Below are 20,160 nucleotides of genomic sequence, written 5' to 3'. Positions count from 1 at the left end.
TGGTTTAAAATAGTTGTTTTGAATTTGGCGCCCTGATATTTCACTGGCTGTTGAATAGTGTGAACTGTGGGTGGGACGGTAGTGTCCCACGCAGCCCCGAGAAGTTAACATTTCCCCTTTTCCTTGAATGTCTTACTTCCATTGCCAAATAGTAAAGTCTTCGCTTGTCCTACGCACACACGTTTATAGAATTAGTCTTCTAATCATTCAGTTATACATTTTCGGAGTGGAATCATTTAGTCAAAACCTTAATCATATAAATTCCATTAACCTGTTGGGTCTAGGGGGCAGCATTTGCACGTCTGGATAAAAAAATGTACCCGATTTAATCTGGTTACTAATCCTACCCAGTAACTAGAATATGCATATACTTATTATATATGGATAGAAAACACTCTAAAGTTTCCAAAACTGTTTGAATGGTGTCTGTGAGTATAACAGAACTCATTTGGCAGGCAAAACCCTGAGACATTTTCTGACAGGAAGTGGATACCTGATGTGTTGTATTGACTTTAAACCTATCCCATTGAAAAACACAGGGGTTTAGGAATATTTTGGCACTTCCTATTGCTTCCACTAGATGTCACCAGCCTTTACAAAGTGTTTTGAGTCTTCTGGAGGGAGATCTGACCGAACAAGAGCCATGGAACGATGATGTCCCATTAGACACCTGGCGCGCTAGTTCATGTTGGGTACCCTCGTTCCAATACGTTATAAAAGAGTATGCATTCGTCCACCTTGAATATTATTCATGTTCTGGTTAAAAAAGGCCCTAATGATTTATGCTATACAACGTTTGACATGTTTGAACGAACGGAAATATATTTTTTCCCCTCGTTCATGACGAGAAGTCCGGCTGGCTTACATCATGTGCTAACGAGACGGAGATTTTTGGATTAAATGATGAGCTTTTTTGAACAAAACTACATTCGTTATGGACCTGTGATACCTGGAAGTGACATCTGATGAAGAGAATCAAAGGTAATGGATTATTTACATAGTATTTTCGATTTTAGATCTCCCCAACATGACGTCTAGTCTGTATCGCAACGCGTATTTTTCTGGGCGCAGTGCTCAGATTATTGCAAAGTGTGATTTCCCAGTAAGGTTATTTTTAAATCTGGCAAGTTGATTGCGTTCAAGAGATGTAAATCTATAATTCTTTAAATGACAATATAATATTTTACCAATTTTTTCTAATTTTAATTATTTAATTTGTTACGCTGACTTGACTGCCGGTTATTGGAGGGAAACGATTTCCTCAACATCAATGCCATAGTAAAACGCTGTTTTTGGATATAAATATGAACTTGATAGAACTAAAAATGCATGCATTGTCTAACATAATGTCCTAGGAGTGTCATCTGATGGAGATTGTAAAAGGTTAGTGCATCATTTTAGCTGGTTTTATGGTTTTGGTGACCCTGTCTTTGACTTGACAAAACATTACACACAACTCTTGTAAATGTACTGTCCTAACATACTCTAAATTTATGCTTTCGCCGTAAAACCTTTTTGAAATCGTAAAACGTGGTTAGATTAAGGAGATGTTTATCTTTCAAATGGTGTAACATAGTTGTATTTTTGAAAAATTTGAATTTTGACATTTATTTGGATTCAAATTTGCCGCTCTTGAAATGCACCTGCTGTTGATGGAGTGCACCACGGGTGGCACGCTAGCGTCCCACCTAGCCCCAAGAGGTTAACCTGTCTGTGCTAGGGAGCAGTATTTTCACGGCCGGATGAAAAACGTACCCGATTTAACCTCTTACATCTAGACGTTCCGCTAGCGGAACACCTGCTCCAATATCCAATGATGGATGTGGCGCGAAATACAAACTCCTCTAAAATCCGAAAACTTCCATTTTTCAAACATATGACTATTTTACAGCATTTTAAAGACAAGACTCTCGTTAATCTAACCACACTGTCCGATTTCAAAAAGGCTTTACAGCGAAAGCAAAACATTAGATTATGTCAGCAGAGTACCCAGCCAGAAATAATCAGACACCCATTTTTCAAGCTAGCATATAATGTCACAAAAAACAAAACCACAGCTAAATGCAGCACTAACATTTGATGATCTTCATCAGATGACAACCCTAGGACATTATGTTATACAATGCATGCATGTTTTGTTCAATCAAGTTCATATTTATATCAAAAACCAGCTTTTTTACATTAGCATGTGACGTTCAGAACTAGCATACCCCCCGCAAACATCCGGTGAATTTACTAAATTACTCACGATAAACGTTCACAAAAAACATAACAATTATTTTAAGAATTATAGATACAGAACTCCTCTATGCACTCGATATGTCCGATTTTAAAATAGCTTTTCGGTGAAAGCACATTTTGCAATATTCTCAGTAGATAGCCCAGCCATCACGGCTAGCCATTTAGACACCGACCAAGTTTAGCCCTGACCAAACTCCGATTTACTATTACAAAAGTTTGATTACCTTTGTTGTCTTCGTCAGAATGCACTCCCAGGACTGCTACTTCAATAACAAATGTTGGTTTGGTCCAAAATAATCCATCGTTATATCCAAATAGCGGCGTTTTGTTCGTGCGTTCAAGACACTATCCGAAGTGTAAATAAGGGTCACGAGCATGGCGCAATTCGTGACAAAAGATTTCTAAATATTTCATTACCGTACTTCGAAGCATGTCAACCGCTGTTTAAAATACATTTTTATGCCATTTTTCTCGTAAAAAGCGATAATATTCGAACCGGGAATCTGCGTTTAGGTAAACAGACGAAAGAAAACATAGCATGGGGTCGACGTGGGCACGCGCCTGAGTCTCACAGTACTGTAACCAGCCACTATCCAAACGCGCTACTTTTTTTTCAGCCAGAGCCTGCAAAGCCACGATTCAGCTTTTTGCCGCCTTCTAAGAGCCCATGGGAGCCGTAGGAAGTGTCACGTAACAGCAGAGATCCTCTGTAATGGATAGAGATAATCAAGAAGGGCAAGAAATTGTCAGACAGGGCACTTCCTGTTTGGAATCTTCTCAGGTTTTGGCCTGCCAAATGAGTTCTGTTATACTCACAGACACCATTCAAACAGTTTTAGAAACTTTGGGGTGTTTTCTATCCAAAGCTAATAATTATATGCATATTCTAGTTTCTGGGCAGGAGTAATAATCAGATTAAATCGGGTACGTTTTTTATCCGGCTGTGAAAATACTTAAAAGTTTGATTACCTTTTGTTGTCTTCGTCAGAATGCACACCCAGGACTGCTACTTCAATAACAAATGTTGGTTTGGTCCAAAATAATCCATCGTTATATCCGAATAGCGGCGTTTTGTTCGATGCGTTCCAGACACTATCCGAAATAGTAAAGAAGTGTCGCGCGCATGGCGCAATTCGTGACAATAAAATTCTAAATATTCCATTACCGTACTTCGAAGCATGTCAACCGCTGTTTAAAATCAATTTTTACGACATTTTTCTCGCAGAAAAGCGATAATATTCCGACAGGGAATCTCCTTTTCGGCAAACAGAGGAAAAAATCCCAAAGGCGGGGGCGGTCGGGGTCACGCGCCTAAGCCCAGTGTCCCTTGATCGGCCACTTGAGAAAGGCGATAATGTGTTTCAGCCTGGGGCTGGAATGACGACATTCTGTTTTTTCCCGGGCTCTGAGCGCCTATGGACGACGTAGGAAGTGTCACGTTAGAGCAGAGATCCTTAGTAAATGATAGAGAGGGAAAAGAAGTTCAAGAAATGGTCAGACAGGCCACTTCCTGTAAAGGAATCTCCCAGGTTTTGACCTGCCATTTGAGTTCTGTTATACTCACAGACACCATTCAAACAGTTTTAGAAAATTTAGGGTGTTTTCTATCCATATGTAATAAGTATATGCATATTCTAGTTACTGGGTAGGATTGGTAACCAGATTAAATCGGGTATGTTTTTTATCCAGCCGTGTCAATACTGCCCCCTAGCCCTAACAGGTTAAACAATGGATGAGCTTTTCTTAGTAATCTACTTGAACCATTTAGGGTTCAAGTAAAACTCTTGAATTAGTCTTCCCTGTGGCTCAGTTGGTAGAGCATGGTGTTTGCAACGCCAGCATGGTGGGTTCGATTCCCACGGGGGGCCTGTATGAAAAAAAAAAATGCATGAAATGTATGCATTCACTACTGTAAGTCGCTCTGGATTTAAGCTTCTGCTAAATGACTAAAATGTAAATGTGAAATGAATAAGTGAAGATTTGAGAGGTTTAGTGCTTTATATTTAATAATCTCAACCCACCCAATTCATATTCATAATATATTACATTAGATCGTTCTTGAATAAGTTCAAGTTCTTGTTTTGTATCTCTGTAGTATTGTTTTTATTGCTATTTACCTTTACTATTAGTTCATGGGTTTTCTTTTAGCTAATGCTGACTATGGGGCATACAACCATTGAAGCTCTGCAGATTTGAGGATCCAGAATCAATTGTCCATTTATTTTGGTATCGATCTAAAACTGACCCTAGAAATAGTACTGTTGGAGAGCTGGAGAGACCGGGTCAGTCAATGTATTGCAACTCAGTCTGTAGATTCTATTTGACAGAAATTGTATGTTAATCACAACATCGTATGCTGCGTAGAAATCCCAAAAGGGTGGCCAGCAGAGACAGGTGGGATGGGCTAAGGAATTGGAGACAAGTGGGAGCGGAGTTGCTGGGCAAAGGATAGAATGACAGATGTAAAATAAATTCCATATAAAAGGTAAATACATTGACGGGCTGTGTTGATACAGTTGAGGTTGATGCCATGCAGGTGTTTGTACAAATGCACCAAGATGGACATGGTGCCATACATGCACTCAAACATTGTTGGCCTTGCTGTTATATTGTCCATGATGGTTTTCATTCATTGGTGGTTCATGTGGCAGGGCATGGATTGATTTTCGTTCTCAGGGTGGAATCTGATGGTTGAGGGGCAGCATCGGTGGGAGATCTGTCTACGTGCCCTTCAGCAGGGCGTTGACCCCGTTTGCCTCTGGATAAGAGGCTGTTAGATGACTGTGGTGTAGTTGGGCAGCATCACTGCATGTATATGTTTAAGAAATAGCCTCTAGCTTAATTTCCACATCACGGTAACATTTGGCTTATGATCTGATCAATAAGAGCCAATCACTTAATGATCAGGGTTTGTAGGGTCTACACATTGTATGTAATGTCTTAACCGTCCAGGTCTGCTTTGAGAACAGATTACCTGGTGACTTGGACAAGTAAGCCTGCTGATGTCATAAGTACTACCCGTCAGTGATTTGAGGGGCAGGTACAATTGATTTAAATTGTTTGACCATCCAGAGCACAATGAGTATTTTACAACTGCCTAAAGGTGGGCACAGAATACAGACAAAGGCACGTTAGCGCCAGGTACAAATTAGTCCGGTGAAAGGCGAGAATAAAGGACACACGTTCAGAAATATTCGTGTGACATTTAGTAACATACAAGAGGCAACCATTCTTGTCTTTCTGACACTTCATTTAATTCAGACCAACCACAGTTCAGAAATGCTTCAACACAAAATACACAGGTTTACAATGGTCATTGAAGTTGGAGGAAAACAGCACGACCTGATGAAGATATCCCAGAAGCCTTGTACATCTTCATGTTCCACAGGAAGATATCCTGCAAGGCATACTGTCAGCACCAGCATTCTAGTTCCCAGTCATGTGTGCATGCACATATGTAAAACTCACATTCAGTCACAGGTGTAAGCCACATCCAAGTACTTATAAGTTCCAACACAGGGGTCGCCGAACACGGAGTTGGATACCTCGACAATACACTGGCGCTCTCCGTCACACCTGCGTGTCAACAGGTACAGGTTAACACCACAGCCAATGAGTGCCTACAGGTAAATGCACACTGAAGGTTTCACTACCTTTCTGCCATTGTGCTGGATTGGCTGAGGCAGTTGGTGTTTTTGAGTTGTTCCTGTGGGCGCCCAATGGAACACACATCGTGTTGACGACGACCATAGTTGGCACGCTGAATATGGATCTCACCCCGATCTGAGGAAGAGAAAGAAGAAAAGGATGGCCAAATCTGGGTGTTTGTGTGGGCTAGTGACTAATATACGTCACCACATGATTATACCGTACAATAGTGCTAACCAGCTTACCACATAGTAGTTGGGAATCAGAGCCTTCACATACGATGCTGCTTACTGCAAGGACAACACAGGAGTTACACCACACTGGCCAGACAAATTAAGACATACATTAGCCTGGTGAAGTGTTAGGGATGGGCACTAACAGGGAATGTTGATTTCAGGTGCATTTTTTAAGTCATTTTAAACTTGTCGGCATGTACTAAAGTATAAAGGGCTATGCGCGTCATCTTTCACCGTTACCTTGTAGTTCCACTTCCTTATGAGCAGGTCTCAAAAGGCTAATATGTTAAGCAAACGGGCTGGCTAGACTGAAACTGGTGAAAAATAAAGTCAAACTGCTACACCAAATCTGCATTTCTATGCCATGCTATGTGTCAGATTAGCTGTATACCCTACAAATCTGTGGGAGTAGTGCTAGCTAGTTACCGTTCACTGAAACATAGTCAGTCTTAAACCAGATTAAGTGCGCACAAGCATCAAATAAGCTTAAGCCACTTCCCGTCCGTGTTCTTGCTGGCTAATTGAGCTTGATATGTACATCTAAAAAGGAACAGCATATGAGACAAGTCAAAAAGGGTCAATGCAGATAGTCGGGGGTAGTCATTCAGGAGTTTTATGGCTTGGGGAAGTAGAAGCTGTTCAGGTTCCAGACTTGGTGCATCCGTACCATTTGTCAGTGGCCAGTGTCATTGACAATGTAGGGCTTTCCGACATGTGTGGTGTCGAGATGCTGATGGCAGGGAGCGCGGCCTCAGTGATTTACTGGGCCGTACGCACTACCCTCTGGCATATGACCGCAACGTGCTACATACCTAGTGGTAATGCAGCCAGTCAAAAAGCTCTCAATGGTGCAGCTGTAGAATTGAGCAGCGGAAGGCTGATAGCAAATCCTTTTAGCCTCCTGGCAGGGAGGGGCTCGGCCCTCCGTTTCCTGTAGTCCACAATCAGTTCCTTTGTCGTCTTGGCACCACACTGCCAGGTCTCCGACCTCCCTATAGGCTACGCTAACTAAAGTTGTTGCCGGCTACATTGTTCCATAACCACAGCTTGTGTGCTAGGGTTAGTTAGCAGGTGAGGGTGGCTTAAACATGGAGAAATAAATGCATGTATTTAACACGTTGTGGCCATAAAACAGAATTTAATAACAAAGCTGGTACCATAGGGGAACCAACCCATTCTATTCATCAGCAGAGTGCACGCTTTTACAAAAGAGTAAAATGGGTAGGAGTCATACCGATAGTACGTTGAATTAAATTATGGCTATTGGTGCCCACCACTAACTATTACTAGCACACATTCAGAGACTTACTTGTTTTGTGCTGTTGGACACAGGAGTATTTGGTGTCCAGGTACTTGTAAGTCCCAACACAGGGGTCCCCAAAAACCAAATTGGATGCCGGGACAACACACTGGCTCTTTCCATCGCACCTGGGTGTTTCAAAGACAGGTAGAGGTCATGAGTTCCCACAGGTAAACACTTCAGGTTCTAGTATCTTTTTACCATCTTGCTGGTGGTTGTTACCACTACGGCCAAGGAGTTCCTACAGGTAAACACCACTGGTTCTAGTACCTTTCTGCCATCTTGCTGGTGGAGGATTGGCTGAGGCAGTTGGTGTCGGTGAGTTGGTTATCGGGGCGCCCAATGGAACACACATCGTGTTTACGACGACCATAGTTGGCACGCTTGATTTGGATCTTACCTCCATCTGAGGGAGATGGGGGAAGAGAGACAAAGAAAAGGAGAAAGGTGAGGGATGAAGGAGAGCTAAGACTGGTGTGGGCCAGTGACGCTAATCTACAGTAGAAAATATCATAGGTGACTATACAGTAGTGTTGAGTAGCTTACCACATTGCAAGAAAGCATCATGGCCTTCACACGTGATGCTGATTGCTGCCAGGACAAATAAACAGGAATTACACACCACTCACAGTAGCTTGGTTGAGTAGTATCATCATCATTATTACATACAGTACCTCCATCTGTTATTGTACAGCAAGCTGCAGCCAGCACTGAAACAACATCACACAGCTAGTTCAGCAACATTCCACATCATATGCACTTGGGCCATGAAGGTATACTCCAGCATTTGAGTTATACTTATTGTACTGTAGTCATCAAGTTCAGAATTTAGTCTCTTATACCATGCATGCAATGTCACAATTTGTTAGACAAATTTGTTTATAACAATAGAAATTGAATGTCCCTCAGGTCATATATGACACGTACTTCCATTACTCTCAAATACAAACATTTGGTCATTTATATTTAAATTCTAATCTGCATCAGATACAGATTTTGTATACTCACATGCAACCACTGTCAGTCTGACCATTTGCATGATGCCAGGTACAGGAGTGGTAGTAACAGAGAAAATGCAACTGATGCTAATTAGACACAATACACCTGGTATTTATGTTATGGGACATGTCTTAATTAACCCAGGTGTATCTATTTGTCTCCAGGTGCACCTCATTGCAATTAGTGGCCGGTGTTTGCTGGTCTATACCTGGCTATTTGTTCAGTCTCATGGAGTTAGATAGAGGACTCTGGATGGATAAAAATACATTTTGGCATTAACATTGCCATTGAGGGCGGAACATTTTAAAGTAGCCATCTAGGTGGAGCTTCTTCGTTAAGGAAGAATCACACGGGCCACGTTCAGTCGCAAAACCTTCGAGCATTGCAGATTTCCATGTCATGAATAGAGACAACGTATTTCCTTATTCTAAATGTCGGAGACATATTTGTTCAACATAGCATATTTTTATCTGAACCTTCCAAAACGTTGCATCCTGCTGAACGCACCCTATTATTCAATCCGGGTCATCAGGAGGGATCAGCCAATTAATTATATTCTTGAGCAAACATTGCATAACTGTAGGTGGCAGTAAATTGCCAGCTTTGCCTTCAAATAGTACCTTTTCAAACAACACACTCTGTGGTGGTGTGCAGCCTTTTTTTTAGATTGTTTGCCAACTCATAGAAATTATAGAAGAAAATTGACTACTTTAATAAAATGAATATTGCCTCTATTGTCTCAAATGTAATTACATTTGTTATTTGATTGATGTCCGAGCGCTCACGAACGCCATAATATGACACAAATAAAGATGATGTCCTGTGTCCATCATTCTCTATGGTCAATTTCCCCATGATGTGTTGTTCTGGTGGCTATGTGTCCTCCTCCTCTCAACTTTCGATTCTCAGGGCTGCTGGACAGATGCCTTGCCCTTCAACGTGCGAGCCCTTTGGGTGTTAAACTTATCAGGCTTCACCGCCGCGGTCCGGAAATGCTGGTCCCAGTGATTTTGTGCATTTATATGTTCCCAGTTGCCACTCCTGTGAAGGGAGACCACTGAGCTTGAAGGCAGTTTGGTGACCACAGAACCCACAGTACAGGTACTCTACTGTGAACATTATTAAAGTGAACCGTGTTGAATGACTATGTACAGTCGTGGCCAAAAGTTTTGTATGATTGCAATTTGCATATACTCCAGATCAGATGAATTGCAATTAATTGCAAAGTCCCTCTTTGCCATGCAAATGAACTGAATCCCCCCAAAACATTTTCACTGCATTTCAGCCCTGCCACAAAAGGACCAGCTGATATCATGTCAGTGATTATCTCGTTAACACACGTGTGAGTGTTGACGAGGATAAGGCTGGAGATCACTCTTTCATGCTGATTGAGTTCGCATAACAGACTGGAAGCTTCAAAAGGAGGGTGGTGCTTGGAATCATTGTTCTTCCTCTGTCAACCATGCTTACCTGCAAGGAAACATGTGCCGTCATCAGTGCTTTGCACAAAAAGGGCTTCACAGGCAAGGATATTGCTGCCAGTAAGATTGCACCTAAATCAACCATTTATCGGATCATCAAGAACTTCAAGGAGAGCGGTTCAATTGTTGTGAAGAAGGCTTCCGGGCGCCCAAGAAAGTTCAGCAAGCACCAGGACCGTCTCCTAAAGTTGATTCAGCTGCTGGATCGGGGCACCATCAGTACAAAGCTTGCTCAGGAATGGCAGCAGGCAGGTGTGAGTGCATCTGGGGTAAAGTCATTTTCTCTGATGAATCCCGTTTCCGATTGTTTGGGGCATATGGAAAAAACCTTGTCCAGAGAAGACAAGGTGAGCGCCACCATCAGTCCTGTGCCATGCCAACAGTAAAGCATCCTGAGACCATCCATGTGTGGGGTTGCTTCTCAGCCAAAGGAGTGGGCTCACACACAATTTTGCCTAAGAACACAGCCATGAATAAAGAATGGAACCAACACATCTTCCGAGAGCAACTTCTCCCAACCATCCAGGAACAGTTTGGTGAAGAACAATGCCTTTTCCAGCATGATGGAGCACCTTACCATAAGGCAAAAGTGATAACTAAGTGGCTCGGCGAACAAAACATCGATATTTTGGAGATAGAAAACTTCTATCTCCAGTTTCTCAGTCTCTTGGTCACAGCTTTGATGCACCTGTACTTTCACCTCCTTCTAGATGGTAGCGGGGTGAACAGGCCATGGCTCCGAGCAACTTAAAGCTTTTCATCCTCTCCAGTGCGGCCCCGTAGACGTGGATGGGGACTAGCTCTCTGCTGTCTACTGTTGTCCACGATCATCTCATTTGTTTTGTTGACATTGAGGGAGAGGTTATTTTCCTGGCATCATTCCGTCAGGGCCCTCAACTCCTCACTGTAGGCCGTCTCGACATTGTTGGTAATCAAGCCTACCACTGTTGTCAGCAAACTTGATGATTGAGTTGCCACACAGTCATGGGTGAACAGGGAGTACAGGAGGAGGCTGAGCACACACCTTTGTGGGGCCCCAGTCTTGAGGATCAGCCTGGCGGAGGTGTTGTTGCCTACCTTCACACCTGAGGTCGGCCCGTCGGCCCAGCTGCACAGGGCGGGGTTGAGACCAAGGGCCTAAGCTTAGTGATGTGGTATGATTGCTATTTTCTTTCGTTTTTGAACCAGAAACCCCAACAGAAGCTAGCCAGCTAACTAGCTACTAGCTAGCAGTCAGCTAGCCACTGCTAGCGGTCACCAGCTACCTTTAGCCCAGAATACTCTTGCCAGTTTGCACAGCACGAATCAAACCAGAGCAAATCTGACTTATTTTTCTCCATATCTCCTAATTCCCACTTCAAGCTCTAAACCCTTTCAACTGGATCATCGCAGCTAGCTGCTATCCGATTGGCTTCTCCTGTCTAACATCTCTGTCCCGAAGCAAGCACCTATTAGCCTGGAGCTATTTCATGCTAGGCCCATCTCCCAGCTAGCTAAAGAAGTCCATCAGCCACTCCTTAGGCTTCAATACCTATTTTGCCAATTGGCCTAGACCCCTTTTATTGCCGATATGGAGCCCCGACGATCCTTCCCGACTGGACTACCGATGTAATCCGCCCGAGGGGCTTTTCAACTGGCTCCCCCGTAACGACATCCCTCGAATGCCCATCTACTAGCCTTCTAGATTCAGCCCGCTAGCTGTCTAGAGCACACCGGACTGTTGGCTGAAGAAGTCCATCAGCCAATTCTTTTGGGGCTACTATACCTATTTTGCAAATTGGCCTGGACCCTTTTACTACACGGAGCCCAAATAATCCATCACGACTGATCTGCCGACGTAACAGCACGAAGGGGCTACAACTGACTTCTTCCGTTGCGACATCCCTCGAATGCACATCTGCTAGCCCCGGCCCGCTAGCTGTCTGAATCGTCGTGTCTCCAGCTCGCCAGGCTACTCACTGGACCCAATGATGATCACTCGGCTACGCATGCCTCTCCATAATGTCAATGTGCCTCGTCCATTGCTGTTTTGGTTAGTAATTATTGCCTTATTTCATTCATCTAACTATAACATTTTCCGACAAGATAGAACTGCCAAAGGAGGCGGAGTTGCAATCAACTGCAGCATTAGCCTGCAGAGGTCTGTCTTACTATCCAGGTCAAAGAATTTGACCTTGTACTTTTAAAAGTCAACCTTTCCAGAAACAAATCTCTCGCCATTGCCACTTGCTATAGACCACCTTCTGTGCCCTGGACACCATATGTGAACTGATTGCCCCCATCTATCTTCAGAGCTCGTGCTGTTAGGTGACCTATACTGGGATATGCTTAACCTGTTATGGCTAGGGGGCAGTATTTTCACGGCTGGATAAAAAACGTGCCCGACTTAATCTGGTTACCACTCCTACCCAGTAACTAGAATATGCATATACGTATTACATATGGATAGAAAACACCCTAAAGTTTCTAAAACTGTTTGAATGGTGTCTGTGAGTATAACAGAACTCATTTGGCAGGCAAAAACCTGACAAGGTTTCAGGCAGGAAGTGGGCTGTCTGACAAGGTGTCGTTCTTCTTGTCTCTGTTTATTGAAGAGTGAGGATCTTAGCTGTCCCGTGACACTTCCTACGGCTGCCATAGGGTCTCAGAAGGCGGTAAAAAGCTGAATCGTGGCTTTGCAGGCTCTGGCTGAAACAAAGTAGCGTGTTTGGGTAGTGGCTGGTTACAGTACTGTGAGACTCAGGCGCGTGCCCGCGTCGACCGAATGCTTTGTTTTCTTTCCTCTGTTTAGCTAAAAGGAGATTCCCGGTCGGAATATTATCGCATTATTATGGCATAAAAATGGATTTTAAACAGCGGTTGACATGCTTCGAAGTACGGTAATGGAATATTTCGATTTTTTTGTCACGAATTGCGCCACGCGCATACGACCCTGATTTACCATTTCAGATAGTGTCTGGGACGCTACGAATAAAACGCCGCTATTCGGATATAACGATGGATTATTTTGGACCAAACCAACATTTGTTATTGAAGTAGCAGTCCTGGGAGTGCATTCTGACGAAGACAACAAAAGGTAATGAAACTTTTATAATAGTAAAGCTGATATTGGTGAGTGCTAAACTTGCCGGGTGTCTAAATAGCTAGCCCGTGATGCCTGGGCTATGTACTTAGAATATTGCAAAATGTGCTTTCACCAAAAAGCTATTTTAAAATCGGACATATCGAGTGCATAGAGGAGGTCTGTATCTATAATTCTTAAAATAATTGTTATGCTTTTTGTGAACGTTTATCGTGAGTAATTTAGTAAAATGTTAGCGAATTCCCCGGAAGTTTGCGGGGGGTATGCTAGTTCTGAATGTCACATGCTAATGTAAAAGCTGTTTTTTGATATAAATATGAACTTGATTGAACAAAACATGCATGTATTGTATAACATAATGTCCTAGGGTTGTCATCTGATGAAGATCATCAAAGGTTAGTGTTGCATTTAGCTGTCTTCTAGGTTTTTGTGACATTATATGCTAGCATTTTAAAGACAAGACTCTCGTTAATCTAACCACACTGTCCGATTTCAAAAAGGCTTTACAACGAAAGCAAAACATTAGATTATGTCAGCAGAGTACCCAGCCAGAAATAATCAGACACCCATTTTTCAAGCTAGCATATAATGTCACAAAAACCCAGAAGACAGCTAAATGCAGCACTAACCTTTGATGATCTTCATCAGATGACAACCCTAGTACATTATGTTATACAATACATGCATGTTTTGTTCAATCAAGTTCATATTTATATCAAAAACCAGCTTTTTACATTAGCATGTGACATTCAGAACAAGCATACCCCCGCAAACTTCCGGTGAATTTACAAACAATTTACTAAATTACGTTAGCGTCCCACTCTATTCAACAGCCAGTGGAATCGCTGTGTATGTTCCGAACTAGCATACCCACCGAAAACTTCTGATGAATTTACTAAATTACTAATCATAAACGTTGACAAAATGCATAACAATTATTTTAAGAATTATAGATACAGAACTCCTCTATGCACTCGATATGTCCGATTTTAAAATAGCTTTTCGGTGAAAGCACATTTTGCAATATTCTAAGTAGATAGCCCGGCATCACAGGGCTAGCTATTTAGACACCCTGCAAGTTTAGCCTTTACCAACCTCCGATTTACTATTAGAAAAGTTTGATTACTTTTGGTGTTCTTCGTCAGAATGCACTCCCAGGACTTCTACTTCAATAACAAATGTTGGTTTGGTCCCAAATAATCCATAGTTATATCCAAACAGTGGCGTTTTGTTCGTGCGTTCAAGACACTATCCGAAAAGAAGGGTGACGAGCACGACGCATTTCGTGACCAGAAAATTCTAAATATTCCATTACCGTACTTCGAAGCATGTCAACCACTGTTTACAATCAATTTTTATGCCATTTTTATCGTAAAAAAGCGATAATATTCCGACCGGGAATCTGCATTTAGCTAAAAAGACGAATGAAAATAAAGCACGGGGTCGACTCGTGCACGCGCCTAAGCCCATTGTCCTCTGATCGGCCACTTGCCAAAAGCGCAAATGTGTTTCAGCCTGGGGCTGCCTCGATATCATTCAGCTTTTTCCCGGGCTCTGAGAGCCTATGGGAGCCGTAGGAAGTGTCACGTTACAGAAAAGATCCTCAGTCTTCAATAAACAGAGACAAGAAGAACAAGATCTTGTCAGAGAGGGCACTTCCTGTAAAAATTCTTCTCAGGTTTTTGCCTGCCATATGAGTTCTGTTATACTCACAGACACCATTCAAACAGTTTTAGAAACTTTAGGGTGTTTCCTATCCAAAGCCAATAATTATATGCATTAAATCGGGTACGTTTTTTTATCCGGCCGTGTCAATACTGCCCCCTACCCCCAACAGGTTAACAAACAGATCACCGACCGTTTCGAATCCCACCGTAATTTCTCCGCTATGCAATCTGGTTTCCGAGCTGGTCGTGGGTGTACCTCAGCCACGCTCAAGGTCCTAAAATATATCATAACCGCCATCGATTAGAGACAATACTGTGCAGCTGTATTCATCGACCTGGCCAAGGCTTTCGACTCTGTCAATCACCACATTCTTATCGGCAGACTCAACAACCTTGGTTTCTCAATTGACTGCCTAGCCTGGTTCACCAACTTCTTCTCAGACAGAGTTCAGTGGGTCAAATCGGAGGGCCTGTTGTCCGGAACTCTGGCAGTCTCTATGGGGGTGCCACAGGGTTCAATTCTCGGGCCGACTCTTTTCTCTGTATACATCAATGATGTTGCTCTTGCTGCTGGTGTTTCTCTGATCCACCTCTACGCAGATGACACCATTTTGTATACTTCTGGCCCTTCTTTGGACACTGTGTTAACTAACCTCCAGACGAGCTTCAATGCCATACAACTCTCCTTCCGTGGCCTCCAACTGCTCTTAAATGCAAGTAAAACTAAGTTTATGCTCTTCAACCGATCGCTGCCCACACCTGCCCGCCGGTACAGCATCACTACTATGGACGGTTCTGAATTAGAATATGTGGACAACTACAAATACCTAGGTGTCTGGTTAGACTGTGAACTCTCCTTCCAGACTCACATTAAGCCTCTCCAATGCAAAATTAAACCTAGAATCGGCTTCCTATTTCGCAACAAAGCATCCTTCACTCATGCTGCCAAACATACCCACGTAAAACTGACAATCCTACCTATCCTTGAAATCGGCGATGTCATTTACAAAATAGCCTCCAACACTCTACTCAACAAATTTATTGCAGTCTATCGCAGTGCCATCCGTTTTGTCACCAAAGCCCCATATACTAACCACCACTGCGACCTGCATGCTCTCGTAGGCTGGCCCTCGCTTCATATTCGTCGCCAAACCAGGTCATCTATAAGTCTTTGCTAGGTAAAGTGCCACCTTATCTCAGCTCACTGGTCACCATAGCAGCACCCACCCGTAGCACGAGCTCCAGCAGGTATATCTCACTGGTCACCCCCAAGGCCAATTCCTCCTTTGGCTAACTTTCCTTCCAGTTCTCTGCTGCCAATGACTGGAAGGAACTGCAAAAATGACTGAAGCTGGAGACTCATATCTCCCTCACTAACGTTAAGCATCAGCTGTCAGAGCAGCTCACAGATCACTGCACCTGTACGTAGCCCATCTGTAAATAGCCCATCCAACTACCTCATCCCCCATACTGTAATTTATTTTATTTATTTTGCTCCTTTGCACCCCAGTATCTCTACTTGCACACTCATCATATGCACATCTATTACTCTAGTGTTTATTTGCTGTACAGTAATTATTTAGCCACTATGGCCTATTTATTGCCTTACCTCCCTTATTCTACCTCGTTTGAACATGCAGTATATTGTATTATTGACTGCATGGTTGTTTATTCCATGTTTAACTCTGTGTTGTTGTTTGTGTCGCACTGCTTTGCTTTATCTTGGCCAGGTCGCAGTTGTAAATGAGAACTTGTTCTCAACTGGCCTACCTGGTTAAGTAACGGTGAAATAAAAAATGTAAAAAATGTAAAAAGTGATGAGATTGGAGGGCACTATGGTGTTGAAGGCTAAACCAATCACTGTTACATTGAACTGGTGTTATGAGAATTTTGTTCCCGATGTACATAAACTGAACTTCAATTAAACTACTCAGTCTGCACTCAGAGCACTCAGAGTTTGTAAGATTCTGGTTCAATGACACAGACGGAGGCCCAGCCTACAATAGTCAACAATGTTTATTCATGAGGGCTCTGAATATCATACAATGTACACAGCCTTTTATACCTAACCTTTGGTCATACCATATGTCATACCCCTTACAAATGCCCCTCCTCTTCTTTAACACTGTCAATGCTTATTTACAAGTCTTCTCCATCACATACATTGCTTATCATATCCTGCCCCATGTTACATAATCTACTGCAAGCCTAAAGGTTGGGAGACCTTCTTCCTGTTATCAGTTTCACAGTGGTCACAAGTTGTCTGCTGTCTGTTAACCTGTTCAGGTATAGGGGGCAGTATTTTCCCTTTTGGATGAAAAGCGTGCCCAGAGTAAACTGCCTAATACTCGGGCCCAGAGTCAAATATTTGCATATCATTAGTAGATTTGGATAGAAAACACTTTAAAGTTTCTAAAACTTTTTGAATGATGTCTTTGAATATAACAGAACTCATATGGCAGGCAAAAACCTAAGAGGTATCCAACCAGGAAGTGGGAACTCTGAGGCTTGTAGTCTTTTGAAATGATTGTCTATCCAAACTACAGTGTCTGTGATGTCATATTGCACTTCCTAAGGCTTCCACTAGATGTCAACAGTCATTAGAACCTTGTTTGAGGCTTCTACTATGCAATTTGATTGAATAACAACCGGAACAATAAGTGGTCTGGCTGGGGTCGCTTACTTACCTCATGCGCGGTCACGCAGGGCTAGCCATTTTTATTTTTCTTCTGTAATGAATACGCTAATGTCCGGTTGGAATATTATCAAATTTTTATGTTAAAAACACCCTAAAGATTGATTGTGAACATGGTTTGACATGTTTCTACAAACGCTAAGGGAACTTTATAACTTTTCGTCTATGATGGATGTACGCGCATCATGCCTTTTGGAATAGTGATCTGGACGCCTACGAACAAAATTGATTTATTTGGACATAAATGATGGACTTTATCGAACAAATGAAAATTTCTTGTGGAAGTGAGAGTCCTTCCGGGTGCATTCCGGCGAAGATCAGCAAAGGTAAGAAAATATATATAACAGTATTTTAGAGTTTTGACGACGCTGTGGCTTGACGGCTAACTGTATAGCTTGCATTGATGGCCGAGCTCTGTACTCAGAATATTGAACAATGTGCTTTCTCCGTAAAGCCTTTTTGAAATCGGACAATGTGGTTGGATTAAGGAGAGGTTTATCTTTCAAATGGTTTAAAATAGTTGTTTTGAATTTGGCGCCCTGATATTTCACTGGCTGTTGAATAGTGTGAACTGTGGGTGGGACGGTAGTGTCCCACGCAGCCCCGAGAAGTTAACATTTCCCCTTTTCCTTGAATGTCTTACTTCCATTGCCAAATAGTAAAGTCTTCGCTTGTCCTACGCACACACGTTTATAGAATTAGTCTTCTAATCATTCAGTTATACATTTTCGGAGTGGAATCATTTAGTCAAAACCTTAATCATATAAATTCCATTAACCTGTCTGTGCTAGGGAGCAGTATTTTCACGGCCGGATGAAAAACGTACCCGATTTAACCTCTTACATCTAGACGTTCCGCTAGCGGAACACCTGCTCCAATATCCAATGATGGATGTGGCGCGAAATACAAACTCCTCTAAAATCCGAAAACTTCCATTTTTCAAACATATGACTATTTTACAGCATTTTAAAGACAAGACTCTCGTTAATCTAACCACACTGTCCGATTTCAAAAAGGCTTTACAGCGAAAGCAAAACATTAGATTATGTCAGCAGAGTACCCAGCCAGAAATAATCAGACACCCATTTTTCAAGCTAGCATATAATGTCACAAAAAACAAAACCACAGCTAAATGCAGCACTAACATTTGATGATCTTCATCAGATGACAACCCTAGGACATTATGTTATACAATGCATGCATGTTTTGTTCAATCAAGTTCATATTTATATCAAAAACCAGCTTTTTTACATTAGCATGTGACGTTCAGAACTAGCATACCCCCCGCAAACATCCGGTGAATTTACTAAATTACTCACGATAAACGTTCACAAAAAACATAACAATTATTTTAAGAATTATAGATACAGAACTCCTCTATGCACTCGATATGTCCGATTTTAAAATAGCTTTTCGGTGAAAGCACATTTTGCAATATTCTCAGTAGATAGCCCAGCCATCACGGCTAGCCATTTAGACACCGACCAAGTTTAGCCCTGACCAAACTCCGATTTACTATTACAAAAGTTTGATTACCTTTGTTGTCTTCGTCAGAATGCACTCCCAGGACTGCTACTTCAATAACAAATGTTGGTTTGGTCCAAAATAATCCATCGTTATATCCAAATAGCGGCGTTTTGTTCGTGCGTTCAAGACACTATCCGAAGTGTAAATAAGGGTCACGAGCATGGCGCAATTCGTGACAAAAGATTTCTAAATATTTCATTACCGTACTTCGAAGCATGTCAACCGCTGTTTAAAATACATTTTTATGCCATTTTTCTCGTAAAAAAGCGATAATATTCGAACCGGGAATCTGCGTTTAGGTAAACAGACGAAAGAAAACATAGCATGGGGTCGACGTGGGCACGCGCCTGAGTCTCACAGTACTGTAACCAGCCACTATCCAAACGCGCTACTTTTTTTCAGCCAGAGCCTGCAAAGCCACGATTCAGCTTTTTGCCGCCTTCTAAGAGCCCATGGGAGCCGTAGGAAGTGTCACGTAACAGCAGAGATCCTCTGTAATGGATAGAGATAATCAAGAAGGGCAAGAAATTGTCAGACAGGGCACTTCCTGTTTGGAATCTTCTCAGGTTTTGGCCTGCCAAATGAGTTCTGTTATACTCACAGACACCATTCAAACAGTTTTAGAAACTTTGGGGTGTTTTCTATCCAAAGCTAATAATTATATGCATATTCTAGTTTCTGGGCAGGAGTAATAATCAGATTAAATCGGGTACGTTTTTTATCCGGCTGTGAAAATACTTAAAAGTTTGATTACCTTTTGTTGTCTTCGTCAGAATGCACACCCAGGACTGCTACTTCAATAACAAATGTTGGTTTGGTCCAAAATAATCCATCGTTATATCCGAATAGCGGCGTTTTGTTCGTGCGTTCCAGACACTATCCGAAATAGTAAAGAAGTGTCGCGCGCATGGCGCAATTCGTGACAATAAAATTCTAAATATTCCATTACCGTACTTCGAAGCATGTCAACCGCTGTTTAAAATCAATTTTTACGACATTTTTCTCGCAGAAAAGCGATAATATTCCGACAGGGAATCTCCTTTTCGGCAAACAGAGGAAAAAATCCCAAAGGCGGGGGCGGTCGGGGTCACGCGCCTAAGCCCAGTGTCCCTTGATCGGCCACTTGAGAAAGGCGATAATGTGTTTCAGCCTGGGGCTGGAATGACGACATTCTGTTTTTTCCCGGGCTCTGAGCGCCTATGGACGACGTAGGAAGTGTCACGTTAGAGCAGAGATCCTTAGTAAATGATAGAGAGGGAAAAGAAGTTCAAGAAATGGTCAGAC

At 42.4% G+C, this 20,160-nt stretch overlaps 1 protein-coding gene across 1 annotated transcript; it reads right to left on the bottom strand.

Moving 5' to 3' along the window:
• Positions 1-5,473: 5,473 nt before the first annotated feature.
• LOC123729683 (L-rhamnose-binding lectin CSL3-like) lies at positions 5,474-8,530 on the bottom strand. Its single transcript, XM_045705500.1, has 9 exons — positions 8,434-8,530; positions 8,100-8,135; positions 7,972-8,016; positions 7,696-7,831; positions 7,435-7,553; positions 6,135-6,179; positions 5,895-6,024; positions 5,710-5,817; positions 5,474-5,638 (listed from the first exon to the last, which is right to left on the bottom strand). Exons 1-8 carry the CDS (start codon positions 8,462-8,464, stop codon positions 5,712-5,714), a joined length of 648 nt encoding a protein of 215 aa, XP_045561456.1. The 5' UTR covers positions 8,465-8,530; the 3' UTR covers positions 5,474-5,638; positions 5,710-5,711.
• Positions 8,531-20,160: the final 11,630 nt, after the last annotated feature.

This window comes from Salmo salar, chromosome ssa22 (genome assembly GCF_905237065.1).
Source record: "Salmo salar chromosome ssa22, Ssal_v3.1, whole genome shotgun sequence".
NCBI classification, from domain to species: Eukaryota; Metazoa; Chordata; class Actinopteri; order Salmoniformes; family Salmonidae; genus Salmo; species Salmo salar.
The sequence above is the reverse complement of the archived record's forward strand: the minus strand, read 5'-3'. Positions and strand labels throughout refer to the sequence as shown.